Below are 23,583 nucleotides of genomic sequence, written 5' to 3'. Positions count from 1 at the left end.
CCTACCTCTCCACTATCCTGGTCCACAATACCAACAGGCACTCTACTGTGTTCATCTCTAATCATATTGCCTGGGACCCACTGAGATGACCCAGAGCCATTTGTGAGACTGTGGGTTTGGAGCTATGTGCTGGGGTCTGATGTGCTCAGCACAGGGTAACAACTAAAGCAGTGATTCTTCTCCTTGATTCTATCACAGCCGACATCTGAGAGGTAAAGTGAGCCATTCCCTTTCCTAGACTGACTGTGGTCTTATGAGGCCAGTGCAGATAAAGACAGCTGCTGTTGGTTACTGATTACAGTAGCTGTGTAGAGTCTAGCCCTTCCCCCTCTTTCCTTTCTTATTTCCTAATGATCCTTTCTTCCTTGGTGTTCCCAGAGCTACAGATGGGAAGTGTAACTGACCTTTTTTAGAGCTTGGACCATATACCTTACCATTTTCTACATCTGGGACAGCCAAAATCTCTGCATCCACCAGCAATCTGTTTCCCTAAACAAAACTTTTTCAAATCAACTTTAGCATGAATCACAGAGCACGAGCGTATTTCTGAGTTAGTAAAATGACAAGACCCCTATCTAGTGGTACAGCGCGGGATGAATTCTGCCCTGGGCTGGTAGCAGTGCACTTACCACTGATTTCTGCCTATTTCTTTTCAAAATCTGAGATACTGAAATGTCTCTTCAAATCACAATTGCGGTATTTGGTTTAGGCTTTTCATTTTTTTGTGTTGGGGACAGGACTTTGGCTTCTGGATTTAGCTCATTATTGTTCGGTGAAACTACGTAGCTCATAGTCTAGTTGAAGTGTTACAATTCCTGTCTTTTTTCTGAAGGATTCAGAACCCACTATGGGGATCAGATATGGAGTGTAGCTCCCTAACTAGATCCAGTTCTGGTCTAAAGTGGAAGCAAGCGTGTAGGGAGGCTGTGCACAGCGGGTGCAGGACAGCCTGACACAGAGTGGGAGGAGCCAGTCTCCGCAGGGAGGGGCACTCACCCTTTAACAGAGACTGAAAGGATGTTAGACAATAGATGGATGTAGAAAGTGTTTCAGAGTGGGAGTGGTTACAATAGTGACGTGCAAGGAAGCTGAGACACTGAGTCAGCTAAGGGAGGGAAGTTGTACTGAGAGCCAAAGCAAGAAGCGGCTAAGGCCCATTCCCAGAAGAAGCTCCTCGGCCAGTGGAGTGTGCAGCGTACACAGGCCTTGGTTTCCCGGGACCCGAAAACCCCGTTAAGCCGCAGGCTCTGCGCCCGGGCGTCTTTACAAAGTCACCAGTAAGCAGCGTCCTGCAGATTGGCCCTGGAACCTCCCAGGTCAGAGGAGCTGCGGGGATGGGAAACAGTCCGAAAGGGACAAGGGTGTGATCAGTTTCTCTACTGTTCATAAGATGCCGGCTCTGAAACCCTGTTGTGGATGTCTTCCCTTGTCCATAAATTTTCGATCATATGATATGGACTATTCCTGATTTTTTTCATAGATTCTCTGGTGGAAAAATGTTCTTATTAGACTACTCTAGTAGAATATTTTAATTTGTTGATATTTGCAAACACGTTTACATTCATAACTTTCGTGTTCCATCAGGGACATACCTGGCGATTTAGCTTGCCCCAAGAACTTTTAGATACTACTCAGGAAGGGAGTGGCTGCAAACGAAATTGAAGTCTAAAGGTTTTGTTTTTTTGTTTGTTTGTTTGTTTGTTTGTTTTAATTTTTTGCGAGTTTTACATGTGCGGTTGTAAGTATTAACATTTAAAAGTAAACTTTTTACCCATCATTAATTTTTCCCCTGAGACATATCCACTCTAATATAAATATAGGAATCTGATAACTGTCTTGGCCAGACCTGGTGGCACAGACCTTGGATTCTAGAACTCTAGAGGCAGAAGCAGGTGAAACTCAGTGAGTTTCAGACCAGCCTAGTGGACAGAGTGAGTTCAGGACACCCATAACTACACCTTGTGAACCTGTCTCAAAACAAAATAAACGGGGAAAAGGGAAGGAAGGAAAGAAGGAAGAAAAGGAAAAAGAAAATGTGTCTTCTTTGAGTTCCTAGTGAGTTCCTTGGAGTCTGGAAAGCATGGTGTGCTGTTTGTGGGTATCAGATCACAATATTTTCACAGCTAAAAAAAAGGTATGACAAACCAGGCATTGTTGACACATATGCCTTTAATCTCAGCACTGGGGAGGCAGAGGCAGGGAGATTTCTGAGTCTGATGCCAGTTTTGTCTACACAGCAAGTTTCAGGACAGCCAAGACTGCCTGAATTCATCTCAAGGATAAAGGCCACTTTGTTAGATAAGGTCAGAAAAAGTTGATTTATATTTGCTGCAAATTTCAAGTTGACCATGGTTTAACCTGTCTCTGGAATTTGACATGTTCCCCACCCTATGGAGTTTGACTCATAGCATAAACATACCCAGATAAGACTAAATGTTCTGCCAAGTTCCTACTTAACCAAAATTCGTCTGGAAATTCCCCAACCATTGAAAACCCCCTAGCCATCCAGTTTGGGGTGATATATAAGCCCACTTTCTCCTATGTTCCATGCTATATTTTCGAAGCCCACTTTACAGATATAGCCCTTTTAGACAGAAAATAAAGCTTGCTTAATTTGACCAAAGAATTTGGGCCTTTGTTTTCACTGGGTGAGAATACACTACATAGATAAACCCTGTCTCCAAACAACCAAGATAAAAAGAAATGGCATTATAGTGTAGGACAATATGATAAAGTATCATTTCAATGACTATGATCACTCACCTCTATGGGGAAAATATTTGCAATCATTTTTTTCTCCTGGTTCAAGAAAAACACTCTGTTCTTAGACACGTGACAAACCGTTATTTTTGGATGTGTCTGTTTCTGTTTCCTGTGTTGGAGACCTGAACTCACTGTGTTGTTCTGTGGAACCCAGAGCTCACATTGTACACCAGACAACACTGGAACACACACAGTTCTGCTCACTTCCTTCTCCCAAAGTCTGAGATTAAATGACTGCACCAACAAAATTGTTTAAACTGTTGTTTTTTATTTTGTGGTCTGTTAACAGCCAGTGGTGTGACTGTGGACTTCTCCCAGGAAGAAGGCAATGTCAAGACTCTGCTGGGAAGGCTTTGCACAGAGACAGGGATGTTGCAGAATTACAGCAGTTTGCTTTCTGTAGGTGAGAATGCTTTGCTTGCTGTCTCCATGGTTCCTTTTCAGGGTTCTTGGGAAAACAAGACTGGATGTGTGTGACCTGTGTGTGACTGTGTCTCACATCTCACAGTGTAAGCTGAAATCCTCAGAGGAACAAAGAAAATTTTCATGAAATAGTCTCTCTTCTTATGATTTCCTTTGAGAATATAAGATTTTCATCATTTTTGGTCCATGATAATTTCAGAACCTCATTAATTAATGTATAATATTCTCAACCTAATCATTCAGTTCCATTTCTACCCTTCAATTTTGACTGAGCTATTATTGGTAGTGAGGTTCTTCTTATGATAACTGACAATGCATTCCAAGTATTTTTAGCATTCTGACCCTGCATGACAATTGGGAGATCACTGTATAATCCTCTTTATCTACTGAGCATAGAACAGAGTGTTTTTCTTGAACCAGGAGAAAAAAAACTGATTGCAAATCTTTTCCCCATAGAGGTGAGTGATCATAGTCGTTGAAATGATGCTTTATCATATTGTCCTACACTATAATGCCTTTTTGTCTTTTTTATCTTGGTTGTTTGGAGACAGGGTTTAGAAATCTGAGTTCCTTCTGAAGGATCTCTTTCTCATGTACAGGGCTCACTGAACACGGAGACCTGGAAGGTGGAGAGGGAGGAGACAGTAAGTGACTAAGGATCCAGGTATGCTGGAGGATTGGTGAAGGGATGGCAAGGGGCTCAAGTGAAAGTGGAAGAGAATCTGGAAAGTTCCACTGACAAAACTCTCTTCAGGATTATCCTACTTTAGAGATGTTAAGACTTTCTACAAAAGAATTGATACTGTGAGGCAAATAAATTTTTCCATTAATTTATTTGTTCATTTTGCATCCTGATGGCTGCCTCCCATCCCTGGTCTTCTCCTCACACAGTTCCTCCTCCTATCCTCCCCACCCCACCCCAACCCCCACCCCACAACAACCACCCCGCTGCTCCCCGCCCCACCCCTGTTCTCCTCTGAGAGCAGAAACCTCTCAATATCCTCTGGCCCTGTCAAATCAAGTCTCTGCAGGTTTAGGTGTATCCCCTCCCACTGAGGCCAGACAAGGCAGCCCAGTTGGAGGAACTGATTCCACAGATAGGCAAGAGCTTTAGAGACAGCCCCACTTCAGTTGTTGGGGGACCCACATGAAGACTAAGCTGCTCATCTGCTGCACATGTGCAGGGGCCTAGGCCGAGCCCATGTATGTTCTTTGGTTGGGGGTTCAGTCTCTGAGAGCCCCCACCCAGGGTCCAGGTTAGTTGATTCTGTTGGTTTTCCTGTTGAGTTCCTATCCCCGTAGGTGTCCTCAATCCTTCCCCCCATCTCTTCCATTAGAATGCTAGAGCTCCAGCCAATGTTTGGCTGTGCGTTTCTACATCTGCTTCAGTCAGCTGCTGGGAGGAGACGCTCTTAGAAGGTGTCCTGTGTACAAGCATAACAGAGTATCACTAGTAGTGTGAGGGACTGATGCTGGTCCATGCGTTAGGTCTCAAGTTGGGCCAGTTATTGGTTGGCCATGCCCTCAGTATCTGTTCCTTCTTTGTCCCTGAACTTCTTGTGGACAGTACAAATTTTGGGTCCACATTTTGTAAGTGGGTTGGTGTCCTTATCCTTTGGAGATCCTGCCTGGCTACATGAGGTGGCCTCTTTGGGGTCTATAGCCCCGCTGCAATGGGTCTCAGCTAATGTCACCCCCATAGACTCCTGGAAACCTCCCCCTATCCTAGGTCTCTAGAATGTCCTAGAGGTGCTCGAATGCAACTCCCCTACCAGCTGCTGATTTCCATTCATTCTCCTAGTCCTCTGGCCCTCTCTCCTATCTCTCCTCACACCTCATCCTGAATGACCCCCCCCACCAGTCTTCTCTTTATCCTCTCTTCTGCCCAGTTCCCTCCTTCCATCTGCTTCCTATGACTATTTTATTCCCCCTTCTATGTGAAAGTCAAACATCCTCTCCTGGACCTTTCTTCTTGACTCACTTCTTTGCGTTTGTAGAATATATCATAGGTATCTTCTACTTTATGGATACTATACACTTATAATTGAGGACATACCATGTATGTCTTTTGGGGTCTGAGATACTTCACTCAGGATGATATTTTCTAGTTCCATCCACTGAGGCAAATAAATTTTTACTTGACTATGCATGTAAGTGATGATACCCTTATTCCATGTACATCACTGATCAGGTCTATCTACCAGTATTAAATGGTTTTCATTTCAGTGATTTTAATATATTATAAAATGATGAAAATTAATACCTCCAGGCATATATATTATTTTCAGAATTTTGGAGCTTTTGGTATTCTGGTACATTCTCTACCTTTTAGTGTTAATTTCGCCATTCCTGAAAATAATGCCAACAGAGTTTTGATAAGAATCAGGAACTATACTTGCAGACAGTTAAACACTGTCAATCCTGTCTTCCCATGGATATCTCCTCTTGTTCGTTGTCATGACAATTCCAAGTGCTATTGCTGTAATTGTAATATACTGTGAGGTCCCCTCTAGGTGTGATCCTCTTCGTATTTTCCAGCTCTGTTCATTGGTACTTTCAGGATTACTTTCTGTAAAATATGCAAATAGATTTCACTAGAAATTGTTTGGAGTCTTAGAGAAGACAAACCTCCTTGTAGATTGTCTTCACATGTTTGAAAAGCATGTGAGGCAATGTGCCAGTTTTCACATTTTATGTAGTCTCCTATTTTCTGTCTGCTGTGAATGTCTGCATTCTGAGTTTGAGACATGCACATGTGTTCATCAAAGACTTTCTATCTAATGGATCATTTTATTGTTTGGTAATACTCTTTATTTTGAATTTTGATACTTTTGTCTTGGTTGGTTTTGTCACTAATATAATTGAGATCATGAGTCTTTACTACTGTCCATACTCAAGATGTTTAAAGAAAATTTCTTCTTTCTGTTCGCCTTTTTTCTTCTCCTTTTTTAAACTGCTATACCTGGTTTATATCATTTGCTTCAGAAACATTATCCATTGACATATCAGAAAATTACTGAAATAGTACATTTGTTATTGTTTGGTACTTTAATTGTGGACACTTTCTATGCAGAATTTGAATCTCTATATACTAAAATTTACATTATCTTATGACCTATAATGGAGAGCTTTTTAATATGTACATATTGGCCATTTCAACTGCTATTGAGCATGCTGTATTCAATTCATTTGCTTACTTATTAATTATACTATCATTTACTTCTCTTGCAATGTTTCATAGATTTTGAGTTTTTATCCACTGTACTATAAATAAACAGATAATAAATGTATCTGCTATGTAGGGTGTCTCTTCATACTTTTAATTATTGCTATTTCCATGAATGTTTTGAATTTTTGTCAAATTTCTGCTGCAAAATTCTGTCAAAACACTACTCTTGTATCAAGTGTTGTTCTCTTGTGTTACTTTGCAGGATTCACCAATTCAAATCATACATGAAAGTCATCATTCCTTGTATGGGAAGAGACTTGGTCCCATGTTCATGTTTTGATATGCAGATAGATACTTTTCCCAGTACCGTGGTTTGAAGAGGCTGTCTAGTCTGCAACCTGTGTTTGTGGTAGTTTGATTGAATTCACATGGTCATTGCTGTTGTGCAAGTTCTGGATCTGCTGTTCCACTGCATTGGGCTGATCTGGAGTCACAGTGGGATAGCTCTAGCACTTCAATATTTTCCTGGGATTGTTCTGCACCCAGGAAATTTGTGTGTCAATGTAAATTCTAGGTTCCTTTTTTCAGTTTTTGTGACGTATGTTGTGGGGAATTAAATGTCATAGAGCTTCATTTGATGATAGAAATCACTTTCAGAAATATTTTGTGTTTCACAATATTATGTCCCTTTCATCTGTGTAAAGCATCTTTCTGTGACCTAGTTCACATCTCCCTCAGCTCCTTCAGCAATTTTTCATTTTACAGTCATTCTTTTCCACTTCTTTCAATCAAGTTTTCATTGTATAGACTTTTCATCTGCTTAGTAAATTCACTCAAGAAGTTTATATTTTGTTTTTTAATCTATCTATAATCTATCAATGTATCTATATCTCTGTTTTAACTTTCATTTAATATTCAGATTTTTAATTTATATTTACATATTTTATATGAGTGGTTTGCTTTCATGAATAACTATACATCCTTGGCATCCTAGAATTATACATGTAAAGAATTTATATCCACAGCGTAGGTTTTAGGAATGGAAACTTGGTCCCTTCAAAACAAAAGGTGTTCATAACCATTGAACCATCTCACTATCCCCCTAGTAAGTTTAATTATAAATATCACAAATCCATCCTAGTCATTTATTTTTTAATGTAGATGGTACTAAACCTTGACATGACAAAGGAATATGTCATAATTGTTGTTGTAGTGGTGGTTGTTGTTGCTGCTGCTGCTTGTTTGTTTGTTAGTTTTACAAGATAGAATTTTTCTGTGTATCCATGGTTTCCCTGGAAGTCACTCTGTAGACCACACTGGCCTCAAAATCAGAAATCTACCTGTCTCTGCCTAAAGAACTGACAATAAGGGCATACACAACCTCCACCTGGATCATTTAATATTGTTCAGAGCTTTTTTCTTTTACTATTGTTGTATGTTTGCATGTATTCCTAATCTTAAAAATACAACCTACTCAGCCTATGTTTTCAGGAAATGACCATTTGGTTTTGAATAACTATATGGTAGACTATTCTCTCAAGAAAACTTTCTCCAGCTCTCAGAATTAGACAAGGGTTAAGGCCAGTGAGCTTTCTTCTTTCCAGTTAGCTCTTCTGGGGGTGCTAGGGACTTTCCAGGAGCTGGCCAACTCCCTCTCTAAACAACAGTATCTGTTCCTAACAGCAGAAAGAACAAGTGTATTGGATTGGCTGGACAAGAACACTTACATTCTATGTCAGTTAACAATGATGGAACGCTTTGGAAAGTCTCTAATTCCGAATCCTGATTGGTAAAAGCTTAACTGTAACTTGGCCAGTGGGCGTGTGGCTTTTATGCTTATAAATCCTACTTCAGCTCCTTCTTGAGACTTCCAGAAGAAACAAGGCTCCAGAGTTCTTGTCTGGAGGTATTGATTGATCCACAACTCAGCATACGTGGTGTTAGAAATAAAACATTTTGCAGTTTCAAAGGCCCACTCGTGTGTGTATTCTCCTCCCTTCCTCTTGGCACACAAAGGACCCGGTGTAACATTTGGGGTCCCACATAGCTGCCTTATTGAGGAACAGGATCCAGACCGTTCCATAAGCTGAGTCAGGGAGTCCTCCAGAGACCAGTAAGGTTTTGGCACCACAGGGTTACAGTTCAATAAAGGCACCACTCCTTGAGTCTTGGGAAGAGGAGGGTCACCTCTCTTATGCCAGGAGGTTCCTGGCCAGAAACCAGGCTTCCCAAATTAAACGGGATAGGACCCTTGACTGTGCGACTGTGTCTTTTCTTTAGCTGACCTCTCATCTTGTCCATCTGCCTATTTGTGTGCCTTGTTGTCTTCTGGTCCCTCCATCCCCTACAGACACTTCTCTGCATTCTCGTAATTGCAGGCCTTTCCCTGCTTGCTTCCTTTCCCTTAGAAATGAGGAATTCCCAGTCCAACTTGGTGATCACACCCCTCCCCTTTAACAGCATTTTAAAGTTTCCAAAGTCCACATGTCCCTATAAAGGTTCCACTTGAATTGAAGCTGAGAGGTCGTGGTCATATCTGGTACAAAGACATCCTCCACAATCAACATGCAGGGAGCACTCTGATGGTGCCTGTCCCCTCTGCCCTCCTGCAATCAGTTTTTAAAGGAAAACCACACTTTCTGTTTCTGGAATGGCCCACCTTCGATACTGGATGGCCACCAGAGGGCACTCTTAGCATGTCGCTTAGACCAAACCTGGCCACACAGACCAAATAAATTCCCTACATTCTGGCATGGGAAAGCCTCCTTGAGAAATCTCCCCCTCTCTATTGGTTGTCCTCATCAGGCAATTCTGTCCTTGTCTGCCCCTTTGTATCTGTGATTTCGTTTAATTTGGTTGTAATTCTATGTTTCATATTCAGGGAAATGGGTCAAAGTTCACCTGCCAGCCGTTTTCCATCTTGACCCATTTCCAGGATTTTTGTTTTCTACAGTGGCCGAATCGGGACAACAAAAACTTATAAACTGGCACTGCTCTTGGAGCTTTGCTCCTGCAGCTTTGAAACTAACACTCCTGGTATAGCTGCTCCAGCTGGTAGCAAAACCAGGACAGCCAGGTCGAGTAAGCTGCTCTTAACAGTGCACCAGCAACTCAACAACTCTCTAGTAGGGAAGCCAAAGGCTAGTCCCACTAGAAAATCACTGGGCCGGTGAGAAATGGATTCAGCAGATAGCAAGGTACTCCTACCTTGCACTTACACCTGAGGAAATAAAGCATGTTTTATCTGTCTAAATATATAAATTCATGTGGCCACTACATGTTTGATTTTTTGACTGGACTTAAATATATGACTTTACTGTTTGTTTGTTTGTTTGTTTGTTTGTTTGTTTTAATATGTCCTGGTTCTACATTATTGGCTTGTAAGTTACTATATATGGTTTAAAAATCTGTAATAAAAAGTCAACTTAAAACTTGTAACTCAGGCTTGGAGGCACTTTGGGCAACACATAGAGTGAGCCAACCGAGGAAAACGATCTCCAAAGATGCTTTAAATTGCAATAAAATTTATATATAATTCCTGTCTTAAAAGCTAGGTTTATAAAAGATAGGATTTAAACAGTGCTCGTTTAAGGAGGTATTAAACCTTCATGCATTCCTACAGACACTAAATTGTTCACTGTTCGAACTTGGCTCCACTTTCTAAAACTATAGTTGTGCTCTGTGTCTTCACTCTTTTTAAAAGTGCTTTATTTTTATATTACAAAAACACACAATTGAGAGATTTTAATCTTACTTTAAAGTTTTGGAGTTTTACGGAAAATTTAAAACTAGATATCTTAAAAAAACAGTTTTTTAAAATGTTTAACTTTAAAATATTTAAGGCTATGGGACATTTAAGAGTTTGTCAGATCTTTTATTATAAAGTCTTTATTAATAATGATCTTGATGAACAGATAAATAAAAGATCAAAAATTATGGCCACAGGTAAACACCTGAGAGTGAAAAGTTTCTATCTTATGCTGCAATAAGACAATGACCTTAGGTAGACTGACAAAGAACTTAGAACAGTTTCTCAACCTATGAGTAACAACCCCATTTAAAAGGGCAACCTAGGGTTGCCTGCAAATTGGATTGATTAGACTCACCACAACATTTTTAAAAAAAACTATGCTGAAGGGTTACAACATTTTAAAAAATTAAGAATCACTGGCTTGAAAATATCTATTCAGTCAGAGACTGATTTAAATATTTATGTCTAACCTTCTTGTTCCCAGTAGCATTGTTAGGCTGTGGCTATTTTTTGGTAAACTGAGTCATACAGAAAACTGTTGTGGTCTATAATGATATACGATAGAAGGATCAAAAAAGCTCCCAATCTCTATGTTTAAAAGTCTTAACTTGATATTGAAGAACTTCAATTCAGAAATTCTCACTTTTATTGTAAACTTTTAAGGATAATTAAGAAATGCAAGTCACCCTATAAATGATCAAATTCTTTAATATGTTCATAACTATATTTCCAGTCATGCTAAATACTAAGGTAATTAATTACAGGAATAAACCTGATTTAGCCTTCTGTTTTATGAACAAATAACTAAAAGCAGACAAGCATAGTTTAACTCAGATATGCTTGGGAGATACTAGCTCTCCTGCCTTTCAGATATCTGCTGAATATGGCATCTAATATCTTTAAACTTACTGTGATAGACAGAGACTCTTGAACTGTGATAATGACCCTCAAGGTCTCCAACAAAATAATAGACACAGAAACAAAGGACTCCCCCGGATTGTGGTAACACTAACCACTGGGCAAGACCATCCCAATGCCTTGTTCACTGCTAGGGCCTAGACTGAACTGTGGACAAGCAGGACACAGTTGGAGAGTTGATTGCCCCACTTTGCCCAGAGAATATGAGGTCACTCCCTCCCATGTTTCTCCTCCATAGAAATGTAGACCTCTGCCCCCATCTACATGGAGACCTCAGGAGCCTGGGATGACTGTCTAGGTAATGGACTATGAACTAGGCTCTGTCATTTTAATTGACATATAGGTAATTTAGATTATAATTTATCCTTCTCAGAGCTCTGGTCACATAGATGTGGTCTTTCCATTGCTGTGAAGAGACATTTAATAAGTGGTTGTGTGGTCAAATTATACATACATTCAATAATGAACTAACAACTTAGCAAAATAAGAACTTTTGCTTCCCTTTTATTTATTAATCATTTTATTTGTTTACATTTCAAATGTTTATCCCTTCCCAGTCTCCCCTCCATGAACCCCCTACTCCATCGCCTTCCCCTTTGACTCTAAGGGGATGCTCCCTCACCCACCCACCCACTCCTGCCTCACCACTCTAGCATCCCCCTTCTCTGGGGCATCAAGCCTCCACAGGACCAAGTGCCTCCTCTCCCACTGATGCCAAATAAGGTAGTCCTCTGCTACATATGTAGAGGGAGCAGTGGACTGGCCCATGTATTCTCTTTGGTTGGTGGTTTAATCCCTGGGAGTTCTGAGGGGTCCACTTAGTTGATATTGGTGTTCTTCCTACAGGATAGCAATCCCCTTCAGCTCCTTCAGTCCTTCCCCTAAATCTTTCATTGGTATCCTCAGGCTCAGTCCAATAGTTGGCTGTGAGTGCTTGTATCAGCCTTAGTCAGATGCTGGCAGAGCCTCTCAGAAGACAGCCATACCAGGCTCCTGTCTGCAAGCACTTCTTGGCATCAGCAATAGTGTAAGGGTTTGGTGCCTGGATGGGATGGATCACACAGTGGTGCTGTCACTGGATGGCCTTTCCTTCAGCCTCTGATCCATTTTTGTCTGTGCATTTACTTTAGACAGGAACAATTATGCATTAAAAATATTAAGATGAGTGGGTGGTACCTTCCCTTCACTGGGGACCATTTCTATCTACTGGAGACTGTCTCTTCTGATTCTATCTCCCTGCTGTTGGGTATTTCCCTAATGTCATCCCTATTGGGTCCTGAGAACCTTTCTCATCCATGGGGTCTGGGACTCTCTAGTGGTTCCCCAGGTTCCCTAATCCCCACTTCTACTTATTTCTATTCATTCTCCTACCTCTCTGGACTTCTCTCCTGTCTCTTCCTATACATGGTCCTGTCCCTCCCCCAATTTTCTTCTCCTCTCTTGCCCAACTCAGGGCCCTCCCTCCCTCTGCCACTGTGATTATTTTATTCCCCCTTCTAAGCTGTTTTGAAGCATCCAAACAACTTGAAGTTTGGCCTTGTTTCTTAACAAGTTTCTTCTTGTTAAGATTCATATGGTCTATGAGTTCTATCATGAGAATTCTGAGCTTTTTGGCTAATATCCACTTATCAATGAGTGCATACCATGTATGTCCTTTTGAGTCTGGGTAGCCTCACTCAGGATGATATTTTTCTACTTCTATCCATTTGCCTACAAACTTCATGAAGTCATCATTTTTAATAGCTGAGTAGTACTTCATTGTGTAAATGTACCACATTTTCTGTATCCATTCTTCTGTTGAGGGACATCTGGGTTGTTTCCAGCTTCTGACTATTATAAATAAGGCTGCTATGAACATAGAGGAGGATGTACACTTGTTATATGTTGGAGCATCTTTTGGGTATATGCCCAGGAGTGGTATAGCTAGGTCTTCGGGTACAGTTATTTCCAATTTTCTGAGGAACCACCAGGTTGATTTCCAAAGTTATTGTACCAGCTTGCAATCCCACCAGCAATGGGGGAATTCTTTCTCCAAATTCTTGCCAACATGTGCTGTCACCTGAATTTTTTACCTAAGTTAGCTATTCTGATTGGTGTAAGGTAAAATCTCAAGGTTGTTTTGATTTGCTTTTTCCTGATGACTAAGGATGTTGAACATATCTTTAGGTGCTTCTCAGCCACTTGAGATTCCTCAGATAAAAAAATTTAGCTCTGTAATCCATTTTTAATAGGGTAATTCAGTTCTCTGGAGTCTAAATTCTTGAGTTCTTTGTATAATGTATATTAGCCCTCTTTCAGATGTAAGGTTGGTAAAGATCTTTTCCCAATCTGTAGGTTGCCGTATTGTCCTATTGACAGTGTGCTTTGCCTTACAGAAGCGTTTCAATTCTATGAGGTCCTATTTGTCAATTGTTGATCTTAAAGCCTGAGCCATTGATGTTCTGTTCAGGAAAATTTCCCCTGTGACAATGTGTTCAAGTCTCTTTTCCACTTTTTTTTTTTAATTATTAGATTAATCGTATCTGGTTTTGTACAGATCCTTGATCCACTTGTACTTGAACTTGGTAAATTGTACAGATAATTGTATTATGGGGATTGTAAAGCATCTGTAGATTGCTTTTGGTAAGATGGCCATTTTTACTATGCTAATTCTACCAATCCATGAGCATGGGACATCTTTTCATCTTCTGCGATCTTCTTCAATTTCTTTCTTCAGAGACGAAGTTCTTGTCATATAGATCTTTCACTTACTTCATTAGAGTCTCACCAAGATACTTTATATTATTTGTGACTATTGTGTAGAGTATTGTTTCCTTATTTTTTTCTCAGTTTATCCTTTGTGTTGAGAAATGCTACTTATTTGATTGAGTTTATTTTATATCTAGCCACTTTGCTTAAGTTGTTTGTCAGGTTTAGGAGTTCTCTGGTAGAATTTTTGGAGTCACTTAAGTATACTATCACATCATCTGCTAATAGTGATATTTTGACCTCTTCCTTTCCAATTCGTATCCCTTTGATCTCCTTTTGTTGTGTAATTGCTCTAGCTAGAACTTCAAGTACTATATTGAATAAATAGGGAGAGAGTGGACAGCCTTGTCTGGTCCCTGACTTTAGTAGGATTGCTTCAAGTTTCTCTCCATTTAATTTGATGTTGGCTGTTGGTTTGCTGTATATTGCTTTTATTATATTCATGCACAGGCCTTGAATTCCTGCTCTTTCTTTAACACGAAGAGTGTTGTATTTTGTCAAAGGCTTTTTCAGCATCTAATGAAAAGATTTTTTTTTAGTTTGTTTATATAGTGGATTAGGTTAATGGATTTCCTCATATTTATACATCCCTGCATCCTTGGGATAAAGTCTACTTGACCATAGTGAATGATCATTTTAACGTATGCTTAGATTCGGTTTCCAAGAATTTTATTGAGTATTTTGCATCATATTTGTAAGCAAAGTTTGTCTGGAGTTCTTTTTCTTTGTTAGGTCTTTGTGTGAATTAAGTATCAGCATAACTGTGTTTTCATAGAATGAATTAGGTAGTATTCCTTCTGTTTCTATTTTGTGTAATATGAGTACTTCTATTTTGAGAATTATTGGTATTAGGTCTTCTTTGAAGGTCTGGTAGAATTCTGCACTAAAATCATCTGGCTCTGGGCTGTTTTTGATGGGGAGGTTTTTAGTGACTACTTCCAATTCCTTAGGAAACGTTCATACAGTTTACCTAATCGTTATTTAACTTTGGTAGGTGGTATCTGTCTAGAGAAGCATCCATTTCATCTAGATTTTCTAGTTTTCTTGAGCATAGGTCTTTGTAGTAAGTTCTGAGGATTTTTTGAATTTCCTCAGTCTCTGTTGTTATATCTCCCTTTTCATTTCTGATTTTGTTAATTTAGATACTGTCTCTGGGCCCTTTAGTTTGGCTAAGGACTTATCGAGCTTGTTAATTTTCTGAAAAAAAAAAAACTACCTCTTAGTGTTGTTGCTTCTTTGTATTGATGTCTTTGTTTCTAATTGTTTGATTTCAGCTCTGAGTTTTAGTATTTCCTGCAGTCTACTCATCTTTGATATGTTTGCTTCTTTTTGTTCTAGCATTTTCAGATGTGCTGTTAAGCTGCTAGTGTAGGATCTCTCCAATCTCTTTATGAAGGTACTCAGTGCTATGATTTTTTTTCTCTTAGCACTGCTTTCATTGTGTTCTATAAGTTTGGATATGCTATTCCTTCATTTAAATTAAATTCTAGAAAGTCTTTAATTTCTCTCTTTCTTTCATCCCTGATCAAGTTATCATTGAGTAGAGACTTATTCCGTTTCCATGAGTATGTGAATTTTTTGTTGTTTTTGTTGTTATTGAAGACCAGCCTTAGTCCATGGTGATCTGACAGAGAACCATCACAACTTTTCACTAAATGAATATACTTTAAAATGACTATTCTCAATAACAAGTACTATGTATCTGATAAATGATTTTTTAAAAAAAATGTTGAAAGTCCATTAAGAGTCTAAAACTATAAAGACTTAAATCCTAAGGATGTCAAGTATGATTTAAGATACATAAAGATGAGGAATATTTCATATTTCTTTCCCTTTACGTGCTATTATTTCCCTGAAATTTTTGAGGTTAGGGATTTGATGGAGCACTGATTGCTTATTACTCAATCAAAAGCTCAGGATTTTAAGCTTTTATTGGTTGCCTTCTAAATATAACTTAAAGATGGTTTTCATCAGGCTAAAACATTCCTGTCCATCTACATACCTACCTCTATGAACAAACATTTTTCTATGACTCAACATAAAGCCATAGTCTTTGTTCCTGAGTCCTTGAATGTTGGCTACTTCACTTACCTGATTTGAATAACAACATTTTTGCTGCTTCATGAGCCCACTGGTTATATTCTCTCCTCTTCTTTGTGAAACACAATAGACACTGCATACCACTTTACTGTGAATGGCTTGATGTCTTGAGAATAGATAATTACTTCTAAATTCTCCTGTATTTACCGATTCTTCACGTGAAATGTACGTCATGTGCTCATGCATAATTTCTCTGATTTTCCTGTGTACATTTTTACCCTACTTTATTATGTACTGTGCTGCTTCAGTGACGTGAGTTGTGTTAGTTGGTGATTATCTGCATATGAATGTATGTCTCCATCTATTTTAAAAGAGTATTTTTCTTGGTGCAGCCATATTTTTGATGGTGCTTTTCTGTCCAGGCTTTGAATGTCATTCCATGCTCTCCTGGCTTTGGTGTCATTAACCAATCACCTGGTAGAGTTCTGTTGCTTTCATGGGCCTTTTCATGTGTTTGATGTTGTGCTTTAACAGCATTCATTATATTTTACTTTTTCTTTTTTGATTCCTTTCTATGAAAGGGCAAGAAGGCAGCTATTCATCCTCACTGAAAGACAAACTCAAAGAAGAGAAACAGTGGGAAATGCCTGATTCTCCGGGAAATAAGTCCCAGGTCAGTGGTCGGTCATGTCCACTATTTATCTGGAAATGTTATGTTTTAAGACAATGAAAGCATTTAATTTTCTCCTTCTGAAAATTCTTTCACTTGATTATATATTTTAAAAAAGTTCAAACAAACAACAAAAAAAATCACATACTGAAATTAAACACCCTAGAGACTAAACAACTCAATGAACTTTCTACAGTTACAATAGTCATTGGGAACAGAAGCTCTAAAGCCTCAGAAGTATTTTGATGTTTTCACTATTAAATATATCTTTATGAACTGTTCCACAACTGTCAAAGGGTTTTACTGTTGGGAACAGACAGCAGAGATTTAGTCCATTATCCTCAAGGCGGCAGCATGGCAGTGTCTGGTCAGGCATGGTCCAGGCAGAAGTGAGAGTCCCACATCTTCACCTGAAGGCTGCTAGCAGATTATTGGCTCCCAGGCAGCTTAAAGGATCTTAAAGCCCACACCCACAGTGACACACCTACTCCAACAGGGCCACACCTTCTAATAGTAACACTCCCTGGGCCAGGCATATACAAACCATGACAATTAACACCCCCAAAAAATTTGTAACTGAGTTAGAACTAAAAAAATCAATTAGCAATTATGAAAATGTTCTTTTTATAAATGGTGTTCATTACCTGCATTCAGATCTAATTCAACCCCTGATTTTTAACCTTTCTTATTCTCTTTTCTCCATGTTCTACTGTGCCCACATGTACTCTATTTCCACTTACATATATTACTGGCTAGATTCTGCATATGAGTAGGAAATGTGGTTTCTTCTTTCAGAAATTTTATATTCATGTCATTCCATCTGTTGATATTGGGGGTTGGTTCATGTGCTGTTGGTGTTCTTTTTACTCAGTAAGTTCTCACCCATCCATACCCTGAAGGGTATTTACTACATTCTCTAAATTTTTATTTATTTGATTGTTAATGTAGTATTTGATCAATATTAACCTTATATACAGGTACAGAATTTAAAACCACATTTGCTCAAGATGAATTTTCCTTCTGAGCCATGTGCACTGTGATCCTGTGGGAAGGACATAAACAAAACATCCATACAAGATAGAAAAACTGTATCCAGACGTTTAATCTATGTCCTGTTTCATGGACATGCTTGTGAGACTATTGTGTCATCCTGTTTTCACAGAGTTAGAACATTTATTAGGGAGTGTAACTATGTTAGAAATCAACTTTTTGAATTATTGTCTCTGCTCATCTAAATCCCTAATTTCCTTATGTCTCCTTGTTTCCAGAAAAAACACTGTCCCTGGAATCACAAGGCAAAACTGTACCTTTTTCTGTTTAAGGGTCTGTTGACATTCTGGGATGTGGCTGTGGACTTCTCCCAGGAAGAATGGGAATGCCTGGACTCTGCTCAGAGGGCTTTGTATATGGATGTGATGTTGGAGAATTATAACAACCTGGTCTCTGTGGGTAAGAACATTTGGTTGTAGAATTGCTAACTGATTCCTGTATGTGCTGACTGAATGTGTTGTAAACTCTGTTAAGCTGTCTTAGAAACAATAGAAGACTAAAGAAAGTTTGGTAGTAGAAAAGGACTTTTTCATCATACTTGGCATTTTTCTTTCCACTTTTCATTTACAGGTGTCATGCACCCTTCATTTAGGTTCCAAGATGCATTCAGAAATTCAGTAGCTTGTAATATTGTCACACATCATTTTATTTCATTTTTTCTTTTATTGAAATGAGTCCTTTTATCATACAATGTATCCTGACTATACTTCCCCCTCTCTTTACCCTTCTCAGTTCCTATTTAAACGATTCTAATCTCAAGAGACCTAGAGCCTTGCATATCTGGCAAAATACTTGCTTTCAATCCATTCCTTCTGAAGACCTAATGTGGTATGGTTTCTTCTTTTGTTTCATTTTGTTTTGTTTTAAATAATTTATTTCTTTTTTTTATCAAATCATAATTCATTCACACAGGGGTTATAAACACAGAAAGGCAGGATGTGGGGAAGGGGATGACACTGGAGTGTGGCTGTTCAGAGGGAATACAGATGTCTTTCAGAACCGGGTATTGGCTGGGTGAAGGTTCAGGGGATAGGTCACTATGACTCTGCCTATGACTCACTTGTCCTTATCTAAGTTGGTATTGTCTGCCAAGGATACCTATTTACAAGGTCTATGACTACTCAAGCTTGTAAATTTCCACAAAAGCTACCTGTTTACAATAGTTTATAGCCATCTGTTTCAATGATTTTCCACTGAGACCCAAGACTTGGTGTTAGTATACATGTATGACAGGCCTATTGCTGATTTTAGGCCTATGGCTGATTTTAGGCCTTCGGTGTGTAAGCAGGGCTGCCTCTGACATCTCCTCCCTTCTCTAAGTATAGAAGGGCTGTAGCAATTCTAATCTTGCAAAGGCAGGGATAGAGGCCTGACCGCCAGTAATTGAAGGGGACCTTTTAATGGCTCCAGTCCCCCTGTCATTGTCCAGTGAGGCATGAGGGCCATACCCATCCCGATGTCTTTTTCCTGGAGAGGGGATACTTTTGACATCAACCCTATGCAGTCAGGCTTGTCCTTCAGGGAACCCAGGGAGATATTTTCATCTTTTATTTATATTCCCTTGCAGTGCTTAGCCTCGAAGCCTAAGCAAGAATTTAGATCACCAGTCAGAGGGGGTTCTGGGTGGCCCCTCTCTGCTTGGTCTAGGGGCAGAAGTCCCCCCTTTTAGGTTGGTTGGAGATGGGTTTTGGGAACACCCTGTATAAAGTAACAACCTCATCTTGAGTCTCGTGGTCCTCTATAGCTAACTTATGATAATGTATCTGAATAGGTTTTGCTACCAAATTATTTATCTGTTGTTTCACAGAGTTAGTCAGCCTATTTGAGGCCCAGGGACCAGCAGAAATAAGCAAAAAGAACCCAAATAATGGTCCCAAGATGGGAGGAAGTAGGGTTGACAACCTTGGAGAGGCTGAAAACCAATTCTTGTACCAGCATTCATCTGTCCCTTTCTCTCTGTGATTTTTCTCAGGGCCTTCACTGACCTATTTCATGCTCTCTTTAACCCTCCTTGTCTTGTCTATGCAAAGGCAACCTTCTTCTTTGAGGGCTGTACACAGTCAAGAGCTGTATACAGCCTTTTCTATTGTAATAGAGTAAATCAAGTCCAATAAGGATCTTTGCGATTTTAGGAAGTCTCTTCAGACAGTGAAATGAGGGATTTCTTCAGATTAGTGATGTCAATCTCTAGCTGTTTGATGTTCTTGTCAGTGGTCCTTCAAAGGTCTGAGTAGTATAAGTTCAGAGGCTAGCATTTGGATTAGAACTTCTAACAGCAGACATCACGGGTGATTCATTTTTACCTGGGATGCTGCCTGAGTTAAAGCTCCTGGGAGGCCCTCTTTCTCTCGGTTTTCTGAGGTTGGGAACAGAGCTGCCACCTGAGACCTGCTCTATGCTCGGGCCCAGACCAGAAGTCTCATTTGTTTTTTGAAAAAAAAAAGTTATACTCTTTCCTGCTTTGAGGTAAGCTTTCATCTTCTGTCTTCTGAACAGTACTCTATTCTCATTACTAAGTACAAATGTTGTGAACATGATATTGGATAAGAACCTTCATCATCATTATCTGAGAAAAACATTTAAACATAGGGACATTTTTTCCATATATAATCAGTTAGTGAGCTCCATCCCAAAGCTAGTTACTAATTCCTCAATTATACACTTCATTTTCCTTGAAGCATGTCAATGGTTTTGTGAGACTACATTTAATTATAGTTAAAGGGTAGTCTACTGTGAGTTTTATTCTGAATAATTTCTGTTCAGAATTGACTTAAGAGGAATCATAGGCAGACAGTCATTTATTAAATGGGATAAGCCCAATTAATCTGAATTGTATTTATTTTCAGAGAACTACTGCACACTTGATACTGTCCATAAACATGTAAAGGCTGAAAATGAATCTTGTCAATGTAATGTTCTTGGTGAGATGCTTCATGAACCCTCCAACTGTGTATTTTATAAAACAAGTAAAACTACAGAAAACTCTTATAACTACAGATGCTACAATGACAAAGATGCCTCTAACGCATCAAACACAGGTAGACATATAATCATGCACACTAGAGAAGAACCTTACAAATTTGAAGACTGTGAGAAGTCTTTAAATTTGTTGTCCAACCTTATTCAAGATCAGAGAATCTACACTGCAAAGAAAAAACAGAAAGAAGAAGAATATGATGACATTTTTGGTTCGCCATACAGTCTTTTGAAACAAACAGTCTATGTTGTAGAGAAACCAAGACAGTGTGGGGAATGTGGGAAATGCTTCAGAACTGCCTCAAGCCTCACTGTACACCAAAGAATTCATACTGAAAAGAAAAACTACAAGTGCAACCTTTGTGACAAATCTTTTAACCAACACACACATCTTAAAATACATCAAAGACTTCATACTGGAGAGAAACCTTACAGATGTATGGAATGTGGCAAATCCTTTACTGTGAAGTCAACTCTCACAAAACATCAGCAAATTCATACTGGACAGAAACCCTATAAGTGTAACACTTGTGAAAAATCCTTTACCCAGTGTTCAAGTCTTAAAACACATCAAAGACTTCATACTGGGGAAAAGCCTTACAAATGCAAAGAATGTGGAAAGTCATTTCCTCAGCTATCAGCCCTTAAAAGCCATCAGAAAATGCATACTGACAAAAGACATTCTGGAGAAAAGCTTTACAAATGCAATGAATGTGACAGAACATGTAAACACTATTCATCATTTAGAAGGCACCAGAAGATTCACTCTCTAGAGAAGTTACACAAATGCAAAGAATGTGGTAAGTTCTTTCTTGAATTATCACATCTTAAAACACATTCCAGAATCCATACTGGTGAGAAGCCTTACAAATGTGAGTCATGTAACAAATCCTTTACAACAAATTCAACTCTTAGAACACATCAAAAAATTCATACTGGAGAGAAACCTTACAAATGTATAGAATGTGACAAAGCCTTTACCCAAGATTCACATCTTAGAAGACATCACAGAGTTCATACTGGAGAGAAACCTTATGAATGCAACGAATGTGATAAATCTTTTTCTAAGTGCTCAACTCTTAGAGAACATGAGAAAATTCATTCCGGAGAGAAAATTTATAAATGCAAAGACTGTGACAAATCCTTTACCCAGTATTCAAATCTGAGAAAACATTGGAGAGTTCATAATGAAGTAAGACATCACTTCTGTAAGGAATGTGGCAAATCCTTTACTAGGGGCTCATATCTTAGAATACATCAGAAAATTCATACTGGAGAGAAACCTTACAAATGCAAAGACTGTGGAAAATGCTTTATTCAACTTTCAAATCTTAGAACACATTACAGAGTACATACTAAAAAGAGTACCTTGCATTTGTAAGAAATGGAAGGAATGTGGTGAATCTTTTACTAAGTAAGCAGCTCTTCAAGAATATCAGAAAATTCATAATGGAGAGAAAAATACTGTTATAAATAATGTGACATTGCATTTATCTGGTATTCTTTGTTTACCAATCACATTATACATAATATAAATCTAAAGATAAGGAAATTGTGAAAGCCTTAAAAGATGGTTTAAATATTTGAAGAGTATCATAGAGTCTGTATTAAAATAAATTTCCTGGAGCACTGAGCAGATCCCGGGTGGCAGCTCTGCACCCTATCTCACAAAACCCAGAGGAAGCAGCACTCCCAGGAGCTCTAACCCAAGCAGTATCTTAGGTAAGGAGACAGCAACACTTGCTCCAAACAGGGAGTAACTGGAACCCACTGGGACCCAGGGATTCACTCCTGACCTGGAGCACTGGTTCCTTCTGGTCTGGGCCCAAGCACCGAGCAGATCTTGGGCCTGAGCTCTAACCCCAGCAGCAACACCCACCCCAAACAGTTCTGACACAACCAAGATAATAGGAAAGACAGGCTCCTGTCAGAGACAGTGCAGGTAGCACTAAGGAGACCCACATGGTGAAAGGCAAGTACAAGAACATAAACATCAGCAACCCAGGATATTTGGCATCATCAGAACCTAGTTCTCCCACATTAGAAAGTCCTGAATTCCCCATATCACCAGGAAAGCAAGAGTCAGATTTAAAATCACTTCTAATGATGATTATAGAGGACTTTAAGAAGAACATAAAGAACACTCTGAAAAAAATTGAGGAGAACACAGGTAAACAGATAGAAGCCCTTAAAGAGGAAACACAAAAATCCCTTAAAGAATTACAAGAGAACACAACCAAAGAGTTGAAGGAATTGAACAAAACAATTCAGGCCATAAAAATGAAAGTATAAGCAATCAAGAAATCACAGAAGGAGACGGCCCTGAAGATAGAAAACCTAGGAAAGAAATCAGGAGTTGTAGATGCAAGCATCACCAACAGAATACAAGAGATAGAAGAGAGAATCTCAGGTGCAGAAGATACCATAGAAAATATTGACACAACTGTCAAAGAAAACGCAAAATGCAAAACGTTCTTAACACAAAACATCCAAGAAATCCAGGACACAATGAGAAGACCAAACCTAAGGATAATAGGTATAGAAGAGAGTGAAGATTCCCAACTTAAAAGGGCCAAAAAATATCTTCAACAAAATTATACAAGAAAACTTTCCTAGTCAAAAGAATGAGATGCCCATAAACATACAAGAAGCCTACAGAATGCCAAATAGACTAGACTAGAAAAGAAATACCCCTCATCACATAGCAATCAAAACACCAAATGCACAAAACAAAGAAAGAATATTAAATGCAGTAAGGGAAAAAGGCCAAGTAACATATAAAGGCAGACCTATCAGAATTACACCAGAGTTCTCACCAGATACTATAAAAATGAGAAGATCGTGGACAGATGTCATATAGACCCTAAGAGAACACAAATGCCAGCCCACGCTACTATACCCAGCAAAACTCTCAATTATCATAGATGGAGAAACCAAGATATTCCATGACAAAACCAAATTTACACAATATCTTTCCACAAACCCAGCACTACAATGGATAATAGCAGGAAAGCTCCAATACAAGGAGGGAAATTATACCCTAAAAAGCGCAAGAAAGTTATCCTCTTCCAACAA

The 23,583-nt window shown here is 39.0% G+C and overlaps 1 protein-coding gene across 1 annotated transcript; it reads left to right on the top strand.

The window, feature by feature from the left end:
• The first annotated feature begins 1,133 nt into the window (after positions 1-1,133).
• LOC114630093 (zinc finger protein 54-like) lies at positions 1,134-22,206 on the top strand. The gene is made up of 6 exons (XM_028778170.1): positions 1,134-1,316; positions 3,053-3,166; positions 3,786-3,850; positions 16,394-16,485; positions 17,751-17,931; positions 20,379-22,206. The coding sequence occupies exons 4-6, from the start codon at positions 16,456-16,458 to the stop codon at positions 21,887-21,889; spliced, it is 1,722 nt and encodes a 573-aa protein (XP_028634003.1). The 5' UTR covers positions 1,134-1,316; positions 3,053-3,166; positions 3,786-3,850; positions 16,394-16,455; the 3' UTR covers positions 21,890-22,206.
• Positions 22,207-23,583: the final 1,377 nt, after the last annotated feature.

Source organism: Grammomys surdaster, unplaced genomic scaffold (genome assembly GCF_004785775.1).
Source record: "Grammomys surdaster isolate TR1022 unplaced genomic scaffold, NIH_TR_1.0 327, whole genome shotgun sequence".
Lineage (NCBI taxonomy): Eukaryota > Metazoa > Chordata > Mammalia > Rodentia > Muridae > Grammomys > Grammomys surdaster.
The sequence above is the reverse complement of the archived record's forward strand: the minus strand, read 5'-3'. Positions and strand labels throughout refer to the sequence as shown.

Bases quoted from the DNA above. Each gene is read 5' to 3' on its own strand.
- LOC114630093 (XM_028778170.1), top strand. From the start codon at position 16,456: ATGCCTGATTCTCCGGGAAATAAGTCCCAG. The intron at 16,486-17,750 runs GTCAGTGGTCGG...CCTTGTTTCCAG, and splicing joins CTCCGGGAAATAAGTCCCAG to AAAAAACACTGTCCCTGGAA. The intron at 17,932-20,378 runs GTAAGAACATTT...ATTTATTTTCAG, and splicing joins TAACAACCTGGTCTCTGTGG to AGAACTACTGCACACTTGAT.